This window comes from Halichoerus grypus, chromosome 6, assembly GCF_964656455.1.
Source record: "Halichoerus grypus chromosome 6, mHalGry1.hap1.1, whole genome shotgun sequence".
In the NCBI taxonomy this organism is placed as follows: domain Eukaryota; kingdom Metazoa; phylum Chordata; class Mammalia; order Carnivora; family Phocidae; genus Halichoerus; species Halichoerus grypus.
The window spans coordinates 13,627,668-13,651,461 of NC_135717.1; the positions used below are offsets into that span (position 1 = coordinate 13,627,668).

General features: G+C 43.4%; 1 protein-coding gene across 3 annotated transcripts in view; it reads left to right on the forward strand.

The window, feature by feature from the left end:
- The window catches only part of GALNT17 (polypeptide N-acetylgalactosaminyltransferase 17), a 439,664-nt gene that overhangs the window by 138,116 nt on the left and 277,754 nt on the right, over positions 1–23,794 (forward strand). For 2 of the 3 annotated variants that reach the window (XM_036074023.2, XM_036074021.2), the window contains exon 2: positions 15,780–15,963. In XM_036074023.2, the coding sequence (XP_035929916.1) occupies positions 15,780–15,963 (184 nt within the window). Of the gene's footprint in view, positions 1–15,779; positions 15,964–23,794 lie in introns of those variants that run through there. The other variant, XM_036074022.2, reaches the window with a different exon arrangement.

The window sequence follows — 23,794 nt, forward strand, 5'->3', positions numbered from 1 at the left end:
TGGAGAGACAGATAGATAAAGAATATGACCCGACAAAGAGGTAAAGGAAGACCTTTCCTGGGTTGCACTAGAGCTCAGAGCAGCCTCTCTGGGTCATAGGATTTTGAAGTGGAAACAAGAAAGTTCAAGAAAGAGGAGTCAAGAGCCTTTCCTGTTATTGTTTTTCCCTGCATAGTCTACTTTTGCTTATTTTAACCTTTTTTATTATTTTTTTTATTGAGACCATTCACATACCATAAAATTCACCCTGTACAAATCACCAGTACGTAATTCTAGAACATTCCATCACTCCCGAAAGAAACCCCGTGATCGTTAGCAGTCACTACCCATCCCACCCCAGCCCCTGGCAACCACCAATCTATTTTCTTTTTTGTTTCTGTGCAGTTGCTTCTTCTGGGCATTTCATACATATGTTATCATACAGTATCTTTGATGTTTTGTCTGGCTTTGATTTAGCATAATGTTTTCACGGTCCATCCACATTGTAGCATGTATCCATACTTCATTCCTTTTCACGGCTGAATAATATTCCGTTGTGCGGATGCGCCACATTTGTTGATGTGTTCTACGGTGGATGGGCATGGGGATGGTCTCCACTCTTTGGCTGATGTGAATAGGGCTGCTGTGGACATTTGGGTCCAAGTTTTTGTGTGGACATACATTGTGTATCTAGGAGGGGAATTGCCCTGGCAACTCTGTGTTTAACCTTTTGAGGAGCTGCTTTCCCTGTTCTCGAAAATGGCCACGCCATCTTACATCCCTTCGGGAATATACAAGAGAACCCTTATGATTTGAGCCCCTACTGTCTGCCAAGCGCTGTGCTTTCTGTCCTCTTGGTGTGCACTCTGTTGTATGAGCTGATAAATCATTATTCCTCCTTTTCAGAATAAGAAACTGAGGCTCCAAGAGTTTAAGACAGAGAGAGAGGAGAAACCGATCATTGTGGTTATTGTTATATAACTGAGTGTGGGGCCTCGCCTAAGCCTGGAAAGCTGAGATCCCGGCCCCGGGGGACGGTGGGCAAAGTGGAAGGACATCCTGGAAAGCGGAGAAGCTGTACCCAGGGAAGCAGCCAGAAGTCTGCAGAGGGACCAGCCTCTCTGCTGATTCTGCAGCTGGAACCAGAGCAGAAGCTAGGGAAGCCAAGAGCCTCGAAGGCCACCTGGGGCTGGGGAGGAGGATGCCTCAGATAAGAACCAGAGGGAAAGACAGAATGGGCTGGGTCCCTGACTATGGTCCCTGGAGCCCCACCAGGTGGGAGCTGCTGGACCATCCCTAAGACACCTAGTACATGATCTCTGCCAACTCTGTCGATCCCCACCCACACCTGCCTCACATCGGGAACCGGGCTGGTATTGATCCATAATTTTTTTCTCATCACTTCTCAGTAATTCTTGTCCTCTCCATTCCCGATTTTGGCTTCGATTATCACTGTTAATTTTGCAACGAGGAGGGGTATGAATAAATGCGTCCCAAATGAAAGAGCTCCACGGCGCCAAGTTAAATGAGCACCTCCTGCTGGCCCTCCGGACGGATGAAGGGCTGGTGGTGCCCCCCGCACCTGCACACTTGGGTGGATGTGCTTGCCTCACACCTCCTGAATGTTCCAGCCCCGGCCCGAGGTGAACAGGCCCATGCTGGGGAGAGTGGCCTGGATGGTAGAAGGTGTGTGTACATTCACTGCGGTGCTTTGGGAACGGACATTTCCATGTCAGAGCCTCTTAACAAAGCTCGTGTCCTGGAGGTCATTCATTCCCCAAAAGGCTTCCAGATTCTTCTCAAGCCAAGAACAATAAAGTCGGGGCGTTTTTTTTGTAGAACATTTCCACAAACTCTTGCCATCAAGGTCATTTTCTAAGAGCTGGAGAGTAACCGGGGCACGGGGGTGTGTGTTTTCTTTTGGTCTCTTGTATCCACTTCGATCTCTGGCTAGTGAAATGTCCAGACAGTTCCATCTGCATAAACCCGCAGCCTCCTGGTAGAGACTGTTCACCGCGGTGGGACCCGGCGCTGTATGTTTCCCCATGGAATAATCACCTCTACTCTGCCTGCTTTTTGTTTTCCTCATCGGGAAATCCAGCAAGAGAAGGAACCAAAGTCACGTGGAATAATGAGGAGCGTGTGAGATGAACTGGAAGGAGTGAAGGTGGAGAAACGTGTCCTGGTCATAGATACCTGTGCCCCGGGGACAGTGGCCACATCAATAGCTTTGGAGCTCAGAGGAAGTCAGCTTCTTCTGTGTGTTCCCAGACAGAATTAAGACCAGTGTGTGGAAGGTAGAATGATGAGGCTGACATTGGCTGTATTTAGAGAACATTCAACATGAACCCAATGGAGTAGGCTGGCTAGGGGCTCATGAGGGAGTTTGAACCTCTGGAGGTGTTTATTTTGAGGCTGGATTCATCCTGGCAGCAACGTGGAGGAGATACATTACATTAGGTCAAGGACCAGAGTGGCCCTGGATGAGCCTAAGAGTGTGAGATTTGGGGATTCATATTTTTTGGGGGGGCTATTTTGCATCTGCTGACTTTATTGAATCTCCAAGAAGTTGGGTTTTACCACTTCTACATAGAGTGATAAATCCTAAGCTAGTGCCGACGTTGCTGTATCTGGGCCCATCCACGTAAAGAGTTTGGCCTCTTGCTTCCCTTCCCCTTGTTTGCTGTGATGCCAGAGTGCTCTGAGGTTCCCACCAGGTGGCGGGACCTCACAGGTGTCCCCTGTACAGGTCACATGGAGCCACAGAACCCCCATCACAAAGACCTTTGGAAATCTACTGATTTCTAGATGCCGTCAGGTTATGCCACATTCTTCGTTTACTGACGGATGAGCTTTCTTGCTTGTGTCCTCATTCTGTCACATATGTTTTCACACCGGGGCTGTCAAGAGAGGAGCGTGGAATCTGAGACAACAAGGGGTCTCAGATGCTTTTCGGTCCCCATTTTACATGTGTGAGTTTCGTGGCAGGAATTTGCGGGAGGCCATTGTCCCAGCAGGGCAGAGAAGGTCCTAGGATCTGCAGAACCACATCCTGTGCATGCCAAGCCTTATTTGGTTTATTTATTTTTCTGTTAGGGTAACTCTTTTCCATTGAATAGAAGCAGCTTCACATTCCTCTGCTCTTTCTTACAGCAACTCTTTGGAAGGCTGTACCTGCTGTCTTCATGTGTTCACTCTTGTTCTCTGTCGAGCCTCCTCCAGGTTTTGGTTCCCTGAAGTTGGTCCTGCAGGATTTGCCGGCACCTTGGCATGACCAAATCCATGGGGCAGCTCCCAAAAACCTACCATTTCCAGGTTTTCTGTCTCCATTCCTCTCAATTTTCTTGTAATGGCTCCTTCCTGGTGGTGTGCCCAGGGCTCAATGGTCAGGCTTCTTTTTTCTCTGTGTATCTCCGTTGCCTAGGGGACTCCGCAAGGAATCTGTCTTTAAATTACCTTTGGACACTGGTCAATGCCAATTTTATATTTCCAAAACTGACCTCATCCCCTATCATGTGCTTGACATCTCCATTTGGATGTCTTATGGGCATGTCCAGTTCAATATGTTCCACCCAGCCAAACTCTTGAGTCTGCATCACACCCACTCATACCCAAAGATCTTTTCCTCCTGCTGTTTTCCATCTTACTGAATGCCCCAATGTCCAAAATCCTTTGTTGCTCAGGAAAAAAAAATGTGAGTGAATTATTCTTGGAGCCTCTCTTTCTCTCATGTGTCTTCAGATAAGCTGATCTAGACTGAGTTTAGCTGGGCTGGCTTCTAAGTTGCAAATTGAATCTAGCTGTCCCATGAGACTCTCATCCTCCTTGGACCGGTGGGCCACCCAAAGCATATTGTCGTGTAGAGGCTGGGTGAAGAGGCCAAGGCCAACAGTCTAAGCATATTTCAAGCCTCTTCTCATATCACATTCACTAGTGTCTTGTTGACCAAAGCAAGTCTCACGGCCAAGCCCAAAATTAAGAGTGAGGAAATAATGTATGGGGATTAACATAACAATAAAAAAATTAAAAAAAAAAAAAAGAGTGAGGAAATATACTCTGCCCAGCAAAATAGGCAGAGGCCACATTAGTGGGATGGGGATGTGTACGCTTCCCAGGAATGTGGAGGGCAGAAAGTTTGTATTTGCTGAACAAAAATCTAATGTAGCACCTTGGAGAAACACTTAAAGGTGGAATTTACTTATACGTTAATGGGATCTTTAGTCAACAGGGTCTTTTTTTTTTTTAAGTAGAATTACTGTTTAATAGAGGATCTCCATTTATGTGCATTTTAACCCTGTATTCCTCTCCTTTTCAAAGACTTCCCATCATTACCTTTTTTTTAAATTATTTATTTATTTATTTTTATTTATTTATTTTTTATTATGTTATGTTAATCACCATACATTACATGCATTAGTTTTGATGTAGTGTTCCATGATTCATTGCTTGCGTATAACACCCAGTGCTCCATGCAGAATGTGCCCTCTTTAATACCCATCACCAGGCTAACCCATCCCCCCTCCCCTTCCCCTCTAGAACCCTCAGTTTGTTTTTCAGATTCCATAGTCTCTCATGGTTCGTCTCCCCCTCCGATTTCCCCCGCTTCATTCTTCCCCTCCTGCAACAGGGTCTTTTTTATAAGGAACTGGATGTTTATTTTTAAACTTGTGCTGCTTCTGACTAGCTCTTTGAGAATAGGTATTCTATTGTTTCCAGTTTCTAATAATCAATTAGAGATGGTCATGGTGGTGGTGGTAATGTTGATGGTGTTGGTGATGGAGGTGATGGTGGTGGTGGTGGTGGTGGTGATGCGGATGTTGATGGTGATGATGTTGATTGTGATGGTGTTGATGGTGGTGGTGATGGTGGTGTTGTTGTTGGTGGTGGTGGTAATGTTGATGGTGTTGGTGATGGGGGTGTTGGTGGTGGTGGTGATGTGGATGTTGATGGTGATGGTGATGATGTTGATGGTGATGATGTTGGATGATGATGACGATGGTGATGGTGGTGCTGGTGATGGTGGTCCTGGTGATGGTGGTGGTGATGATGATGATGGTGATCGTGGTGGTGATGATAGTGGTGGCAGTGGTGTGTGGGTGTTAAAGGAAGGTGATGCTGATGGTTTTGAGGGGTGAAAGAGATAGCAACATTTTCCTACGGTGGTTCATTTTTGTGTTGTCTTACTCCTCCCTTATCCCTCTTCTGATTTCATAATTTACCCTCTATGACATGACCATAGGTATTGGCACTCAAAATCTGTGGAGCTATACGTATGCTATTTAAAACTTATATGCTTTTTGTAGAATTTGGTAAAGGTTAGTGTTGCTAACCTTCACTGCCCTCTCTCCCTTCTTTTTAACCCCTCTCATTGGGACTAAAATCCTAGGAGGCTTCAGGGCATGAGAAGGGAGGAGTGGGAATGTTCTCTGAAAGCTGTCAGGACGGGCAGGTGCTGAACGAATGTGACAAATGGCATGGTCTGCAATGCCTTGAATGCATTTGACACCAGTGAATTTCATAGGTCATGGCAGGGGACTTTCTCCAATTCAGCATATTTCCCACCCAGCCCTAGGTCAGCTTTTTTTTCCCCTTGTGTAGTTTTGTAAGTGATGTGAGGCTAAGTAACACAATTAACCTGTGTAGCCAGCGTCTTTTATCCATCTGCTCCAAGCAATCTCAATTATTGCCAAGCTCTTCTTTTCTTTATTTTTTTGGAAATATTTTTTTCATCTACACACTCAGACCTATGCATCAGCTAGAGCCTGGGCCAGGCCAGAACCATGTGTTTATCACATCCACACGCAGGGGGATGTTTGTGCCAATATTTGTTTGGCACAGAGAGTGAGATTCAGGCCTTACTTGGTCTTCTTCATCACAGCATGAAATCAGAGAATGCATTTCCTGAAGACGGGCTTGGCAACCGGAAATACATCGACCCCGGTTCTAGATCCACCTCGGACTGTTTTCAGTGATCTTAGGATCATTCATAATCTTCACTGGGCCTCCTTTTCTTATCTGCTGAGTGTGGATGGGGCTGTTCTGAGGATCAAATTAAATAATCTTTGTAGAGAGATTCCGGGAAGTCTAAAGTTCATAATACATGTACGATATGTCATTTTGTATAAAACTGCAGTTTGAAAATTTATGGACAGTTTGTTCCAAAGGCACTTCAAGCACATAACAATGATTCATATCTCTTGGAATTGCAAATGCTGCATGAACAGTTTGGTTAATGGGCAAAAATGTACTTCTAGTATTCTGGGCTCTCGGGGGGAGCCCACATCCAAAGACCCATTAGTCATCGTTTTGTTGTCTAGGGCAGAATCCAGCAGTGGATGGCCATGAGTTATGGAGCGCATGTATGTATCACCCCCGCCAAATTCACATCTTACAGCCCTAACCTCTAATGTGATATTGTTAGGATGTGGGGCCTTCAGGAGGTAGTTAGGTTCAGATAAGTTAAGTGAGTGGTGTCCCCATGATGGCCCTGGTACCCTTAAAAGGAGAGGAAGATACCAGAGCTTGCTCTTGTTCCATCATGTGAGGACACAGCAAGGTGGCAGTTGTCTGCAAGCCAAGAAGAGAGCCCTCCCTAAGAACCAAATATACCAGCACGTTACTTTTGGACTTCCCAGTCTTCCAAACTAAGAAGTCAATGTCTGTTGTTTAAGCCACTCGATCTGTGGTATTTTGTTATAGCTGCCTGAGCAGACTAAGAAATCATGGAAAATTGGAAAATTGGAAAACATGGTCATACAGAGGTGACTGAAGGAGTGGATATGTTTAGCCTGGAAAAAATATAGGGAGACAGGTCATGATAATGAAACAATACTGAAAATGATATGAAAGTATAATTATATGCATGACAGATAAACCAGGAATGGCCTGCTGTGTCAGGTGGTGGGTTCTTTTTTCCTTCAGGAATATAGTAGAAACCGGGCGGCCATCTCTCTGGAGTTCCGGTGCTGGATGGGGCTGTGGAGAAATGGTTGAATTGTCCTTCCTTCCATCTCAAGATTCTGTGTTGGATCCCAGGTGTGCTATTGCCTTTAGACATAGGCAACAATTTATTCGGTTCTCTTGCATGAAGAAGCAGCTGACATAGTTGAACTCTGGGAGTTCATTCAGGATATTAAGACTCACATAACATTTGGACATCGTATCTGGGAAGCACTGAGGATACAGGACAGAAAATGTCAAAATCATGGTAATGTAGATGTCAACAAATGTCAAGATCATCATACTAATATATGAACTGGGGATTTCATAATGATTCGATATGAGTTCATGAAGCGGTGCTTACCGGTTTCTGATGTGTCTCCAGGAGATGTCTATATCAGCCCTAGAACATGGTAACATAGTTGGCCAGCCCAGCTTCTAATGCACTCATTCACTTATTCTTTCATTTATTCCATTGCTTTGCTCATCCAGCTATCTGTTCCTCCGTGCAACATGAATGAAGTGCTTCATACGAGCAGACCATGTATAAGACAGGTCTTCCTGTTTGCAGGAAGTGTGAGTGACTACTCAAGGACACGTGTGATATGACAGGAGCAACGCTGTGGTTGAGATTTCCACCAAAGAGCAGCATCTCATTTCAGGGTAGGGCGGTGTTCAGAAAGGGTCTGTGGGATTGTGTTGAGTAGCAAGGATGACCGGCAGAGGCACGAAGGGGCAGTGACTTTTTAGAAGCATCAGAAGGCTACAGAGCTAAAATAAAGGATGTGGTGGAGGGACAGGTGGAGAATGAGGCTGGGCAGGGAGTCAGCTAATGAGCGGCTTTGTATATTACAGGGTGATTTTGGATTTTTTTTTTCTATAGCGGCAGGAATACGCTGATGAATTTTAAGCAGGTGGTGATCAGACTTGCATGTCTTACCCTGGCTCAGGCTCAGTGGGTTAGGGTTGACCGTAGTAACCCAAGGAAGAGGACTTGAGCTTGAATCCAGGTGGTGGAAGCGATGCAGAGAAGGAACAGAGTCAAGAGATACATAAGAGCGAGCCCCAAGAGTCACTGGAATAATGAATTAGAAAAAATACATATATGTAAATTAAGGAAATTAACAACAACAACAAAAAAATATATATATAACACAGATATAGTTAGCATATTTGTTTAACATAAATACTGTATAATAATAATTAAAGTGATTAGTATAGTGCTTTGCATCTAACAGACATTTGTCAGCTTAACTAATTATCACCAATAATTGTGTCCAACATGGAGCTATCTTCTTTTGGCAATATTTCCGGGCTAGCTTTTCTTTTCTTTTCTTTTTTTTTTTTTTTTTAAGATTTTATTTATTTATTTGACATAGAGAGAGCACAGATGGGAGGCAGAGGGAGAGGGAGCCCGACTCAGGGCTCAATCGCAGGACCCCAGGATCATGACCTGAGCCGAAGACAGATGCCCTCAGCCTAGCTTTTCTGTTCCACTGATGTGCCTGTCACTTCTTGTTCTATTGTCTCACTGTCTTAATTATCAGAGCTTTTCAGTATGTTTTACTAGCTGGTATGTTAAGGCCCTTCACGGCCCCCTTTCACACGTTTTTCAGGAGTCGTCCCTATTTAGACGTTGGTCAGGAATATATTGCTGGAATTATTGCTCACTATTCAGTTTATGGCTGCAGCTTCCTGATTGTCTATAAGTTTGACAACTCCTAAATGCTTTAGCATCACGGAGGATCTCCCTGAGACTCTGTGACCTTCAGGGGGCGTCAGGCTTCTGCAGAGACCCCCTAACACAGGCTCACCCAGCTGGGCCACGGGACGTGCCTGCCTCGTGGGCTGGTGTGTGTGTGTGTGTGTGTGTGTGTGTGTGTGCACTCATGTCCCGGCTGCACAGATGATGAGGAGCTTTGTGAGTCGACAAGGCACCAGACTGCATTTCGCCACAGCCTCTATCTATCCTGGAGTTTGTGCGTCCATTGTGAGTGCCATCCCTATTTCTGGAAGAATAATGCCGGTTATCTGTAAACTCATAAGTTTAAACTGTAACCCTGGAGAAAATTATGTCCTTCATTGTATGGAGGGAGGCGGGAAGGCACCTTGATTTATAGCCATGGTTCTTTATTTTTACTGCCACCGTGGAGCCCGGATATCTTGGGCCCAGCCAAAGACAGACATGGGCCGAGTGATGGAGTCTTGCTGAGCAATCATTAAGTATGAGCACCTCGGGATCCCCGGGCTCCGTGCATGGTTCATGAAGCTTCTCTGTCATCCCCAAGTGAGGTGTTGACTCAACTGGACTAGAGGGAGTTTCTAAAATTTCAAAAGTGGAGGTTATGTTAATGACTTCATGTTTGGGGAATTGGATGACTATTTGAGGGAAAAAAAAACATATTTAGAGCCTCGTTTCCCAGAGTATATGTAGAATTTCCTCCCAGTGACTACGCCACTTGAATTATTATTGCTTTGTTTTTGAACTTAATATTGGAGAGGGCAACCTCTCTCGCTTTTCTTCTTCTTCTTCTTCTTTTTTTAATCTATGCTTTCTGGCCTCTGTGTTCTTGTGGGCTAATTTTAGAATTTTTGTTATGTTCCTGAAAAAAAAATCTCATTTGGAGTTATATTTAACCTGTACATTAAAGAAAGGAAGTATGTGTCTTCATAGCATTCCACCGGATACTTCAAAAACATGTCTCTCTCTCTCTCTCTCTCTGCTAAGCTAGAGATGTCTCATTTTATTCCCTTCAGTAGAGTTTTATACTTCTCTTCCTATTGGTTAAAGTTCCTTCTAGATACACTGCAATATTTGTTATTTTTATAAATATCACTTTTTTTTACATTATATATTCTAGTGGGTTATTGATGGAATACAAAACACTGGTAACACAGGACCCATTAAACGTGCTCCAGCCCAGGGGTCCTGACTGAGAAGTGAAATTGCCTCCCGCCTCCTTTCTTTTCTGTCCTGGGGGTGCCTACTTCACGGACATGGCAGTCTTCAAGGGCACCAGGGCCCATTCCGTGGCCAAACCAAATGGCCTTTTTTAGGCTTGATTTCCCTGTGACATTCATCAGTGTAGACTCTCTTCTTTATGACTATAAATACAACGACCCTATGTAGTTTGTAGTTTTCATTGCTCTTCTCTTAGTAGATATTTATCTCATGGATATTTAGTGTTCTTTCTCGACATTAACTTTGTTATAGATGGCTCCGAGTTGAATCTCCAGATCTTTCTCTACTCATCCATATACTCAACAGTTTTTAGAAGCTTCCTGTGTGTTGGGCACTGGGGTGACCACACCCCTGCCCTTCAGGGAAGGGTGTAGATGTGGCACTGTGGGAGAAGTCATCCCCCGGGGCTAGGTGGGATGCTGTGTGTGTCAGGATCCCGGCAGGAAACAGACGGCGTATCCAGAAGAGGTGATGGAAGAGAGTCTAGCAAAATATTTACCAAGTTTCAGAGATCAACAAGAATGACAAGGGATGGTGACTCACCTAGGGCTAGCAACAGAGGAGGAAGAAGTTGGCATGCCAGGCATGAAGGAGGAGGAAGTTGGGGGGGAGCGATTAACAGAACACACGGCTGGATGTAACCCCAGGCAAACCCTAGGAGAGGGCTGCCTCATGGCAACAGCGGCATAGAGAAGGTGACCCAACCACTTCCCCTTCGGGAGTAAGCTGGGGGAGGACACACTCCAACCTCTTTCTCTCTCCATCCATCAGTCTCCTCCAGGGGCCTCCTGTTGGTTGACTCCAACCCAAAGCCCTTGATGCTATCTCTATAGGTCTGTCTCCTGGGATGTGAAGCAGGCGAAGATGGTGGACAGTGGATCTGGAGAGAAACATGAACAATATGTGGAAGAGGTGCTATGGGATGACCGAGCTCAATTTGCTCTCGCTCTCTTTATCTTCAGCTTCTTGCCTCTTCGCTCCCCCTTGGCTCTGCAGTCTTTGGCTAAAATAACTCAGAAGGCCTTGCCTGAAGATAGAGGGAATGATGCGTCTTCCTAGACCAAGTGCCAAGCAACCACTCCTCTTTCCCTCTTTTCTTCTTCTTCTTCCCTTTGCCAACTGGGACTTCCAGGCCTACAAATACATTTTGGTCTGCAGCGGCTACAATTGCTTCTGACCAGATTGCAAAAGGCACTTTCAGAAGAGAAGGTTCCCAGGTGCATGGAGTCATCCCAGCTGGCTCCAGAGGCGACTTTTCCTGGCTAAGTGAAGACCAACTTGAGCCTTGTTGATGATCTTGAATTCTTATTTATCTTTGCCAGTAGTTTCTGGGGCCTGCTAAGTAAGCACATTAAAATGCCAGTGAAAATTTTTGCTGCTTTGTTGAACCTTGCTGGCAGATTCAACTGGGGGGAAAATGGGAGCACATGGACCACAAAATATATAATTTGTAATTGTCATATTGCACTGTGAAGAATGATCTTTTTTGAGGCTGCTAAGTGGGTGCCTTCCATAATGGAAGAAATAATGCCACAGAAAGGGAAAAAAAAATCTCACTGGGAACCGTCATTCCCTTTGTGTTCTTGGTGGGATTAGCATGCATTCCTAGTCTTAATTCCTGTGCCATTTTAAAATGAATTCCTTCCCTGGCCCTTCTGCCTGCATTGGAAAGGCTGCCCATGGAAGATGCTGGGCAAACACAGCTGAGATGCTTTTTAGCTCTGAGGTGGCATTTAATGGCCAAAAGAAGGCCTTTGTCATCAGGGGAAGAAAAAGATGCGCTAACCAAACCAAACAGATGAGATAAGAGGAAGAATCGGATGTTTTCTACTGAAGCTGCTCAGTTAAATTGAAAGTCAGTCATGTCCCATTCCAGTGGTTTCCCTCCTTGACCCTTGGGCTGCATGCTGGCAGGAAAACTGTGGAAGGCTGAGTTTGTGACTAGTGAGAAAAAGGGAAAATCCAGGTGAATGAGCAGAAGTGCACAAGACAAGGAGAAAAAAACCCACTGTCAGTAGTCCCTACATGATCTTTTTTATTATGCAAAATGCCATCCATTATATATATCACATACATGTCAGGTAATAATTCTATAATGAATTATTATGGAATTGAATGAATGAATGAATGAATCCTACTAGCTTTCTAATGGAACATTACCAGGACCTTTGAGGTCCTTTGTGTGTCTTTCCCAAGGATGATCTAGTCTCTTTTTTGCAGTTGTTTCTGGTTTCACTCCATGAGTTTATATCTCTGAACTATGGTTTGATTAGCTTCTGAAACTTTATATAAATGGAATTATATGAATTAATGCTTGCTTTTCACTTGACGTTGTGTCTCTGAGATTCATCCATTTATTGGCAAGTAATTCATTTTCATTGCTATATAGTATCCTCTTAATGAGTTCACTACCATTAATTTATCACCATCATATTTTCCATGCTGGGTTCTTTCTTCCTGAAGAATTTCCTGGATAGAACATTCGTGTGTGTTGAGGTTGGAAGGAATGTCTTCCATTTCCATTACTTTTGGAAGGTCACATAATTAATCCTCCTGAGCCTCCATTTCGTTATCTCTAAAGTGATCCTGGTAACATCAGCCTTTCCTGTTTAATACAGAAATGGATATAAAACCATTAAAAATATTAAAGCCTAAACAGTGATCATTAGTGGATGGAGAGAGGGTGGTTGAATGGATCTATGAAGATAAGGAAGAAGCTTAACCACTTGGTTCATACTGAGATATTTCTCCATTCCTTTAAGTCTTAGTTCCTTGAAGTCTTGAGCTTCAAGTGTAGCTTCAGTGAGAGAGCCCGTGTACAGAGTGGAGAAGATATAAGTTTTGAAGGATGCAGTTCCTACTCTAAATATGTTGAAATTCCTGAGCATCATCTGTCTTTCTCCTTCTTGCTGCTCGACCTCTGCCCCGAGCCCGCCACCCCTACCCTCCATCATGGCTACAGCCCCTGCCAGGCTGTGGCTTCCTGGCTCATATCTTGGGCTTCGTCTTCCATCTTAACTTCCATTCTCATGGGTTTCAGTTACCCACTGGACCTCTGACACTGTCGGAATGTCCCATGGGTGCCCCGTAGACCACCTGTGCGGAGTGGAACTCATCTTCTCAAACCTGCTTCTGATTGCGCCATCTTTGGGAGTGGTGTTCTCACCTAGTCCTCACACTGGAAGCCAGGCTAACTCACTTCTTCCTGCTCTTTCCCACCCTAACACCTGTCTGTCTCTGCCTTGTGACAGTGTCTCTTAAATACCTCTCCAAACTCTCCTCTCCTTTTGATCACTATCACCACTGCCTTAAAATGAGGCCCCTATCCTCTCTTGTCAGCAGCTGCAAGAGTCCTGGAATTGGTCTCCTTATTTGTCACAGAGGCGAGGTTTTGTCCTCCTTTGAGTCTCTTAACTATACCCAGAATCCCGGTCTGTCTTCCTTTACCAGCCATGGAACTTTGACCAAGTTACTACATTCTCAGACTCAGTGTCCTCATTTGTCAGAGATCAAAATAATACCTTCCTCAGAGGTTTGTCAGGAGAGTTGACAAAACAATTATACACTCCACGTAAAGCACTTAGCGGGGTCCCCAGCATGCGGGAGAGCACCTCCGTAAATGGTGGTTGTCTGGGGTCTGTCCCCTTGCCTCAGATCGTGTTCCTTTCCTTCTCTGTGCTTTAGGCACTTGTCACTTACAGGTAAGAGTCTAACAACCTCAAGGGAATAAGGGCCACATAATGACTTTGGCCTTGGTGGGTTTCTTCCTCCATTAAAAAATGGTATTAAGAATTATATTTTGTGACTATGTTCTGATTTTAAAAGAACTTAAAACATTTTCCTTTTTAGTAGATTCACAAGTTTATGCACATATCCCCACAATCTAACTCCAGAACATTATCATCACCCAAAAAGACACCCCACACACATTAGCAGTCACTCCCCATTTCCCCCCCGACTCCCATCAGCCCGAAACAGATATTGATCTACTTTCTGTCTCTGGAGATTTGCCTATTCTGCGCATTTCATATAAATAGAATCACACAATATGTGGTCTTTCCTGACCAGCATTGTTTACTTGGCATCATGTTTTCAAAGTTCATCCACGTCATAGTGTGTATCACTACTTCCTTCTTTTTTATTGCTAAATAATGTCTCATGGTATGGTTTTACATTTTTGTTTATTCATTCATCAGTTGATAGACATTCAGCTAATATGAATAATGCTCTTATGAACATTTCTGTATAAGTTTTTATGTGGGCAGATCTTTTCATTTCTCTTGGGGATATACCCAGGAATGGAGTTGCTGGGTCATATGGTAAAACTATGCTTAGCATTTTGAAGAACTACCGAACTATTTTCCAAAGTCGCTGCACTGTCTTAACATTCCTACTAGTAATGTTCTCTGACAAGTGATTTTAAAACCCAGCACAGGTATTTGCACTTGACATGGGAAGAGTTCTTATAGATTTTTGAGCATTGTGAAGGTGATATTATTGGAATGTTTGTGGCACATTGATGTGGAATGAGAATTCAAAGCCCAGGAAGCAGGTGGGAAATGTTGGAATAATCTAATGCTTAGCTGAGGGCGCCTCTATTGGGATGATGGCAGGCAGAAAAGATGTCAGGGTTCCTGGAGCTCAGAGTGGACAGTGGAAATGATTCTCAGGTAGAAAAATGATGTTTACCCGAGACCAACTCTGAGATGCTTGCTCGACCTTTGCTTTTTGATCTTGATATCACAGAAAATACATTTCTGTTTTCAGAGAAGCACGCAAGTCTTGCCATTATGTGATAGAGTGCTGTTCTGTGATGGGAGCAGAGTTGTTGGCCTTTGACTGGTCTGGGGGTACCTTTCTGGGAGGTTTGAATCGTCCTCAGCTCTGTGGGCTGCCCCTCATGAAAGCGGAGGGCACTGTTTACATCTCCACTCCGTGTTCTTCCTGCCAGTAGGAGTGATGGGACTTCTGTGGATAAAGTGTTTTGTGTGTGTGTGTGTGCGCGTGCACATGCTCGTGGGTGTGCTAAGTAACTTAGCTTGAGCATTCAAAATGGCAAAAGGGAATGAGAGCCCTTAACAACAAAAGTTTTCTAGCCGAGAACTAAAACCTCCCATAACTCTTGGATTTCAGGATTGCCCATCAAGCTGTTTATTGTATAATGGAACAGTAGTAGATATAAAGCTGCCACCATCCTGGGAACTTGCAATTGCTCAGTGAGGCTTGTTACAGAGGCCTCCTACTCCACTTGGCATGGTTATCACCCTTGTGGGTTTTTTTTTTTTTCCCCCTCTATGATTTATTCTCAAACATTCTATATTTCCTTTTGCCATTTAGATGAAATTTAAATAAAACCATTAGGTAAAGAACTGTGTCAGGTTGTTACACACTTTAAACTCATGATAAAACCAATCTGTGTGTCATTCTCTGTTCAAATGAAGCAAAAGCACCTTTGGTCTGGCCGTTCCTTGTGACTGGCTGTTCTTTTTTTGTGTCGTGCATGTAGCTCGTGGAATATCAAGGCTTGTCATTGCACCACGGAGAAAGGAAAACAGGCCTGGCTGATAGCCCCACGTCTGTTCCATTTCCTGTGTCCTTCTTGGTCTGCATTTGTCCCAGTTTAGATAGTCTCTCCCTTTTGTGGACCCCCGTCCACTCAGTTCCCCAGAGGAGGGAGAAGCTCCTTACTGGGAATTAAACTTAGTTCCAGAACTCTCAGTTGCCCCGACCTTCCTCTTAATATGATTGTGTTCAGGGCACATTCCTGGATTGCTCTATCGAGGAAGTAATTACCCATGACAGGTAATGTTAGACTTGCCATTGAAGCATATATCTGAGCTTGAGTGACATAGCCTGATGTGGTGGCTTTCAAATAATTGTTTTTCCTTCCTTTTTCTAGGCTTATCCAAATCCCTTGGGCTCATTGAAGGTTATGGTGGGCGGGGCAAAGGGGGCCTTCCTGCTACCCTTTCCCCGGCTGAAGAAGAGAAAGCCAAGGGACCCCACGAGAAGTATGGCTACAATTCCTACCTCAGTGAAAAAATTTCACTGGATCGTTCCATTCCGGATTATCGTCCCACGAAGTAAGTTGTGATTCAGTCATTCAGAGTGGCTCGCTACATCACAGGATGGGTGCAGCCCTGAGTCTGTGACATGTTCTCAGGTCCTTTGTGACTAGCAGAGGGGCTTCTGTCTTACTTAGTGTCCTTCACAGTCAACAAATGGAGTACTATGGATTACGAAATGTTATCTAAATAAAGTCTTGACATTTTTATAAAAGTAATCCAGAGACACATAGGAAGGTCCTCAATACGAAAAGTCTTAAGTAAAACACAAAACTCGCCATGATCTCACTACCTAGAGACAGCAGTCGGTCAAATTTTGGCATTTTGTGTTTGAGTCAATTTTCTATACAGATTATGAGCATGTGATGTATTGTTTGGATCTTTCTTCCATTTAATATTATTTCATGAGCGCGTGCTGATGTCATTAATTATGATTAACGATGATCATCATCATGACCATTTTGCATCATTATTTCCATTGTTGCAATTCAGGGTATTGTCAGTTTGTCATTATTATAAATAACCATTTGATGAATATCTTGCCACTCACATCCTCGTGTGTTGTGATTTGGTATTTATTTTCTCAAGCCACACTTCTAAAAGTATAATGCTTATGCCATATCGTAGGAGTACTCTGGAGGCTCTAGATACATCTTGGGATACTGTCCTCCAGAAAGTTGATGGCAATCCGCACTCGTTGGAATCTTACTTGATCCTTCCCAAACTGGGTACTCGTGTTTCAAAAACGCTTTGCCAAGCTGATGGGTGAGAAAGTGCATTCCATGATTGTTTCATCTTCCACTGTTTAGTTTGAGAGTGTTACCTTTTAACCAATTTGTTTGGGTCTTTTGTCTCAGGAAAAGTCTTTGTTCTGCGGGCTCAGATTTAAGAATTATTTGTGTTCTCCTTGGGAAATGGAGAAGAGGGATCGGTCATAGAATCAGGACGCTGGAGGAAAACCTATTTTCTAGGCAGGCGTCCACATTGGCTTAACAGGGTTCTTTGTTTTCTTAGAGTTGTAGTGTCTCTTTTTTTCCAATTTAGAGTGTGTCCTTGCTTAGAGTGGATTATTTCTTTTTCAAATGGATTTTGGACAAATCAGTTAAGTATCCTGGTTACTGAGAAAAATAGATTCAAGATAAAGAAAATTATCTTAAATGGATTTAAAATTGCAGCATTAGCCAAGGAACCTGCTAAATCTCTCTCTGCCTAATAAACGTATATTCCTTTTGAATCACTAGGAAAACATACATCACCCCTGTTGGAAGCTATTTTGCATTCCTGGACCTTGGCTCTCAAACACATCTGGCTGTTTTCATTTCCTGGTGCTCTCTGATTAGCCTTTCTTATTTGGACGTTGGCAAATAAACAGAGCCATATTTTTTTTTTTTTTTTTTTTTTGCCTGCCTTTGAGAATGAAAATGTTTCCAATATGGAGCTTACTGAAGTGGGTCAGTTGAACACATATTAGGAGCACCTATTTTGTGCCAGATGGTTTTCCCCACACTAGAGGCAGGACATTGGAAAAGACACAGTCCTTGCTTACTTCTTATCTAGGGAGGGAGGCAGACTTATAGACAGGGTGATTTGGCACACTATGGTCTATGTGGTGTGTGTCAAGCCAGAGATAAATGCAGCCTGTGTGGGGAGGATCTGGAAAGTTTCCCGCTTGAGATGATGCCTGAGTCTGATCTTGAAGTGTCATTAAGGGTTGGGAAATGGATGAAAGGAGGAGGATAGGGATGGACCAGGCAGGGGGACAGCAAGAGCAGAGTTGGGGGCAAATAAAAACATGGCGTACTTGGGGTTGGGGGGATGCATGGCTCAACATGCTCTATAAATTAGCATACTGTCTTGAACATCCCACTTGTATCTGGCCCCCTCGTGGCACTTTACTAAGATGATAGTAAAGAACCAGAGACGATGGTAACTTATAAGGGATGACTGAACAGGTTAGGGGAGGACTGCAGGGAGGAAACACCTACAAAATTTTGGAAGATTGAAAGAGGGGGAATGAATGGTAACTGACAGCAGACTGGATGAGGCTGGGAGCCAGCCTCCTGCCTATGGTGGGAAGACCTGAAGAATGCAGCGTAGTCACACCTCAGAACCCCAGAGACCTGGGCATTGGAGGTTCTGTGTACTTCCGATGGCTGGGAAGTAGATCTGAAAAGAAGGGTGGCATCTGTACCCCCAGGTTCTGTCTCCAACACCGCCCCTGGCAGGACATGGGAGATTTGCTCTCTGGAAAAGGTGAACTCTGGGCTTGAGTTCGTAAGATGTAGCCTAGGACAGATGGTAAGACTGCATACCATCTGGGGACATCCTCAATGTCATTACCCCTCCGGGCTTGTACACCCCTGTGAATCAGTACTTGGAAGAATCTACTCTTGAAGCAACCAGCCTAAGAAAAGGCTAACAGGTGTGGTAGTTGGCCCTCCCTCCCCAAATGTCTGAGTTCTGCTCACTATTAGTAAGGCTTGTAAAACTCCATTTGTCTCCACATAGCTGTCTCACTCCGAAAAAAGAAAGAAGAGCCAGGATCCCTGGACATCCCAGGAGAGTCTTGGTTACAAAAGGCCTTAACCACAACGACAACAGGGGGCGCCTGGGTGGCTCAGTTTTTAGGTGTCTGCCTTCAGCCCAGGTCACGATCCCAGGTGAGAACAGAAAAGAAGTCTTGGGAGTTACAAATAAGATAGGAATAAATCAACAAGAGAGTGGAAGATAGCATTGAGAAAAACATCTGACAGATCAAAAAAAAAAAAGAAAAATGGGAGAGAGAAATTAAAGCAGTTGTATCAGTTCAGTAGGTCCAACATTAACTAATAGGAGTATTGGAGAGAGAACAGAGAACACGGAGAGAAGAAAATCACCAGACCAATGATGGAGCACAATTTCCCAGGTCTGTGGGACATGAGCTTTCAGGTTAGAAGGTCCCACCCTGTGTCTAGGGGATGAATGAAAAGAGAAATTAAACCCACATCACCAAATGTAAATGTTTTTTGTACAACTCCTCAGAGCAACCCTCTATTTTCTAGCTGGCATGCTGTATGATTCGTGAATCATTTAGTAAAGCCAGTTAAATTCTCAAGTTTTATTTTATTTATTTATTTAAAGATTTATTTATTTATTTATTTATTTATTTATTGAGAGAGAGAGAGCACATGTGCACACGTCCGCGGGGGTAGACGGGAGGAAAAGAGGAAGAGGGAGAGAATCCTCAAGCAGACTCCCTGCTGAATGTAGAGCCCAGAGTGGGGCTTGATCCCAGGACCCTGAGATCGTGACCTGAGCTGAAATCAAGAGTCAGATGCTTAACCGACTGAGCCACCCAGGTGCCCCCGATCTTCAAATTAAAAAAAAAAAAGTAAATGTAAAATTTCAAAACAAGTAAATATATTATATGTAAGTAGGGTCTCCACAATTGTACCTTCCCTGCATCTGTTTTCAAGAAGCTATTTAAGGATATGCTCCAGTAAAACAAGGGAGTAAAGTAAGAAAGAGAATGATAATAGTGTTGAAGAAACAGGGGACTCAAAGAGGAGCGTACAAAAGGCAGATCCTGGGAAGCTGATGAAGGGATGCTCCAGGGTGACATTTCAGGGTGACAGCTGTGTGGCAGGTCCAGAGAACACCCATTCCACACTGGAACAGGAGGATGGAGGGCTGTATGACGTATGTCACCAAAGGAGGCCAGGGGACAGAAGAGCTTGATTACCTAGTGTTTTTGATGGCATCCAGAATTATTATTATTGTTATTATTGAAGCATAATTGACATACAACCTTATATTAGTTTCAGGTGTGCAACATAATGGTTTGATGTTTGTCTACATTGTGGAATGACCACAAGTCTAGTTAACGTCTGTCAGTACACGTAGTTACAGGTTGTTTTTTTCTTGTAATGAGAACCTTTGAGATCCACTATCTTAGTAACTTTCACAGGTGAAATACAGTATTATTAACTAGAGTCGCCATGCTGTACATGACATCCCTAGGACTTATTTATTTTATAACCAGAAGTTTCTTCCTCTTGACTCCTTTCATCCATTTGGCCTACTCCCCACCCCCTGCCTCTGGCAACTACCAGTCTGTTCTCTGTAGCAATGAGCTTATTTTGTTTGTTTTTAGATTCCACAGATTTGTCTTTCTCTGTTTGACTTATTTCACTTAGTCTAACGCCCTCAAGGTCCATCCATGTTGTCATAAATGGCAGGATTTCATTCTTTTTTATAGCAGAATACGAGTCCATTTTGTGTGTGTGTGTGTGTGTGTGTGTGTGTTTGTTTGTGTGTGTGTATCACATTTTCTTTATTCACTCATCCACTGATGGACATTTAGATTGTTTCCATTTCTTGGGTTTTGTGAATAATACTGCAATGAACATGGGGGTGCAAATATCTTCAAATTAGTGTTTTCTTTCTTTCTTTCTTTTTTTTTTTTTTTGGATAAATACCCAAAAGTGGGATTGCTGGATCATATGGTAGTTCTATTTTTTACTTTTTGAGGCACCTCCATACTGTTTTCCATAGTGGCTACACCAGTTTGCATTCTCACCAACAGCGCACAAGGATTCCCTCTTCTCCAAATCTTCACCAACACTTATTTCTTGTCTTTTTGATATTAGCCAGGTGTGAGGTGGTAGCTTGTGGTTTTGATTTGCATATCCTTTATGATTAGTGATGGGAAGCATCTTTTCATGTACCCTTTGGCCACCTATATGTCTTCTTTGGAATAATGTCTGTTCAGATCTTCTGCCCAATTTTCTAATTGGATTGTTTGATTTTTTGCTATCGAGTTGTATGTATAAATTTTTATGTTAATCCCTTACCAGATACATGATTTATAAATATTTTCTCTCATTCAGTAGGTTGCCTTTTCATTTTATCATGTTTTGTTTTGTTTTGTTTTGTTTTGTTTTGTTAGCTGTGCAGAAGCTTTTTAGCTTGATGTAGTCCCACTTGTTTATTTCTGTTTTTCTTGCCTTTGCAAGATTTTTTTTTAGCCATTCTTTCAGAAAGTTTGGGACTAAATTAGTGATAGAAACAGAAGGGGAAAAAAATGCTTCTGACAAAGCAAAGCAATTGTTAGCCGCAGGAAAAAAACAAGAGTTTCTCAAGAAAGGAATTGTAATTTTATACACTCTGGCTCAGCTGGGCATAATATAGTCACACAAATGTAAATATTGGATATTACCTACCTGCAAATTATGATGTAGCTGTATTGGAAGAAGGAGGAGGGCAAAATGTGTGTGTGAAGTGTGGGCAGTATAAGACCATTAAATTTTTATCCTCAGAAACAGAAAATCAGTTGCAAATGTCTAAAATGTAAACATCAAGAAATAAGGGCATCACCATTGATATTTAGGTACATGGAGATTACAGAAATGAGATGTTTTGTTTTCACAAAATCAAAGTTTAATTAAGCAGTGAATGTTAATCTACACAAAAAAAATTAAGTGCAGGCCAGGCAGGGTGAAAGTATGGCAGAAGAAAGAGGTGGAGAAGATAGAAAGAGGTGGGTTGGATGACATGACCACATTTGCCTGCTTAGATTATTCCGGCAGCTCTGTGGAGGATGCATTGGAAAGTGGAATTGGAGATGAATTTGGGAGATTGCCCATGAGTCATATTTGGTAACCAGAGGTACCATTGTAAATTCTGGGCTCCACAGCAAACGTTACCAAATTAACCTTTGCTAATTGCAGATTAACCCTTGCCATCAAAAAGTGGCAAAGGATTTGCCTATGGAAGCTGCTTCTCTCTGTGTGAGCCCTGGGGATGTGCAGGGAGGCAGCTGTCTGGGGCCAGAGTAGTTTCCTTCCTCCAAGCTCAGGAGGAAGTATCCCCCAGTGGGTGAGATCCTTTTGATGAAGCTCCCCCAAAGCCCTCCCGAGTGTAGAGGATTTAAATCAGCTAGTTTCATCACAATTTTGTACAGAACCTGATGTTGCTATAATTCTTACTCTTTTCTTATCATGCTGCTCTTAAGAAAATTGTTCTTCGTATAAACGTGAATGAATTTTTAGGTAGTAGTGGGATTAACCATTTGCTTGTCATCTTTCACGCCGATGGATTCCAAAATGTTGTTTTGCGTTTCATTTCAATTCTGTGGGTTTTTTTTTTCTTCCACTGGACAGATAGTTTAAACTTGTATGAATCCCAAACTGTCAATCTTGCCAATTTCATTTCTTCACTGCTTTAAAGCCGAGAAAGATATCATCCTGCAGAAATACTTATAAATATTCTATTCTGTTGGTGTTGCTTTTCCGTGACTCTTGTATTTTGCTCCTTCACCCATCTAGTGTTTATTTTGGAATATGGTACAAGGTATGTACCTTTTGTTTAAGATGTCTGTCCATTTTTTTCAAATCAGCCTTTTCTGAAAAAAAAAAAATCTGTAAATAACTCTTTCATTTGGAGGTGCTAGATATAATGCAATTTATATGTTTTATGTATCTAGGCTTCTTTTCTTTTTTTTTAAAAAGATTTTATTTATTTATTTGAGAGAGTGCGAGAGAGAGTGAGCAAGGTGAGGAGCAGAGGGAGAAGCAGGCTCCCTGCTGAGCGGGGAGCCCGACGCGGGGCTCGATCCTGGGATCCCCGGGATCATGACCTGAGCCGAAGGCAGACGCTTAACTGACTGAGCCACCCAGGCACCCCATATATCTAGGCTTATTTTCTAAGCTGTATGCTGTTCCTTCAGTCTCAATTTTTTTTTTCTTTTCCTTTCTTTCTTTGTTTTTTTAAAAAATTATTAAACATGATTTTTGACCGAAGTCTCCCGTTGGCTAGGCGCTATGCTGCAGTGTGGAGATGGTCTGGCTCTTACTGGCAAGCAGGAATTTTTCCTTCGAAGGGATGGCAGGGGTATTTCAAAGAGAACAGCCTGTGCCCGATTTCTTGGATTTGGGGGTGAGGGGACCAGCACACAAACTTCTGGCTGGAACAGAGTTTCCAGAGTGACCTGTGGAAAGAGAGATCGAAGGGGAAGCAGGCGGCTGGGTTGGGAGGCAGCCTCACGTGCCAGGCTTTCTCATCATCAGTGGACACCAACGAAGGACGCGAGGCAAGATGGTACTGTTGGTACGATCCCCTTTTTGACGTCGGCTTTTAGCCAAAGGCGTCGGCTAGGTTAGAATAGTTGGAGGCTGGTAGCAGGTTGGTTAAATAGATTTAGTTTCTTCTCCATCCACCCAACGTTTGTTGAGTGCCAACCGAGTGCTCAGCATTGCCTGATGGAGAGAATGTTATCACTAATAATAGAGCGGACATTTCATTATTCACGTACTATTTTTATGAAAATCATTTCTCGGTAGCAAACCAAGGACTCAGAGATGGAGTGGACAGGCTAGATTCAAGAAAAACTTTCTGAGAATCAGCCAGATGCGGCAGTTAATTGGATGTGGATGAAGTGGGTGCAATCAGAAGTTTCTAGCTTGGGAGACAAAGTGAAGTGATTTCATTAACCGGGAGAGAGAGTCCCGCAGAGGCTCATGCTTTGTGTGCAAGATGGACGATTTGCTGGTCCAGGTTTTCCCTTAGTTATGGTTTTCTTCACCACATGAGACGAATCTGTCCAGCTTTATTCACTATGTGACTAGGTGTGTGCGAGCCGGGAGGTGATATTTGGTGACCCTAGAAGCCAGACAAGGCTTTAAAAACCCCACTCCCGTTCCTTGCGGGGCAGCCCAGAGATCTGTGTGTGCTTATTAAAGCCACCTCTGAGATCCTTGCACACTGTTCATGGCTGGCTTCCTCCTCCCAGATCCTGCCGGTAATTTATGGGCAGTTTCTACTGCTGTTATCTTCAATTTCTCCTTTGGCCTCCTGCGTATAAATCCAGATG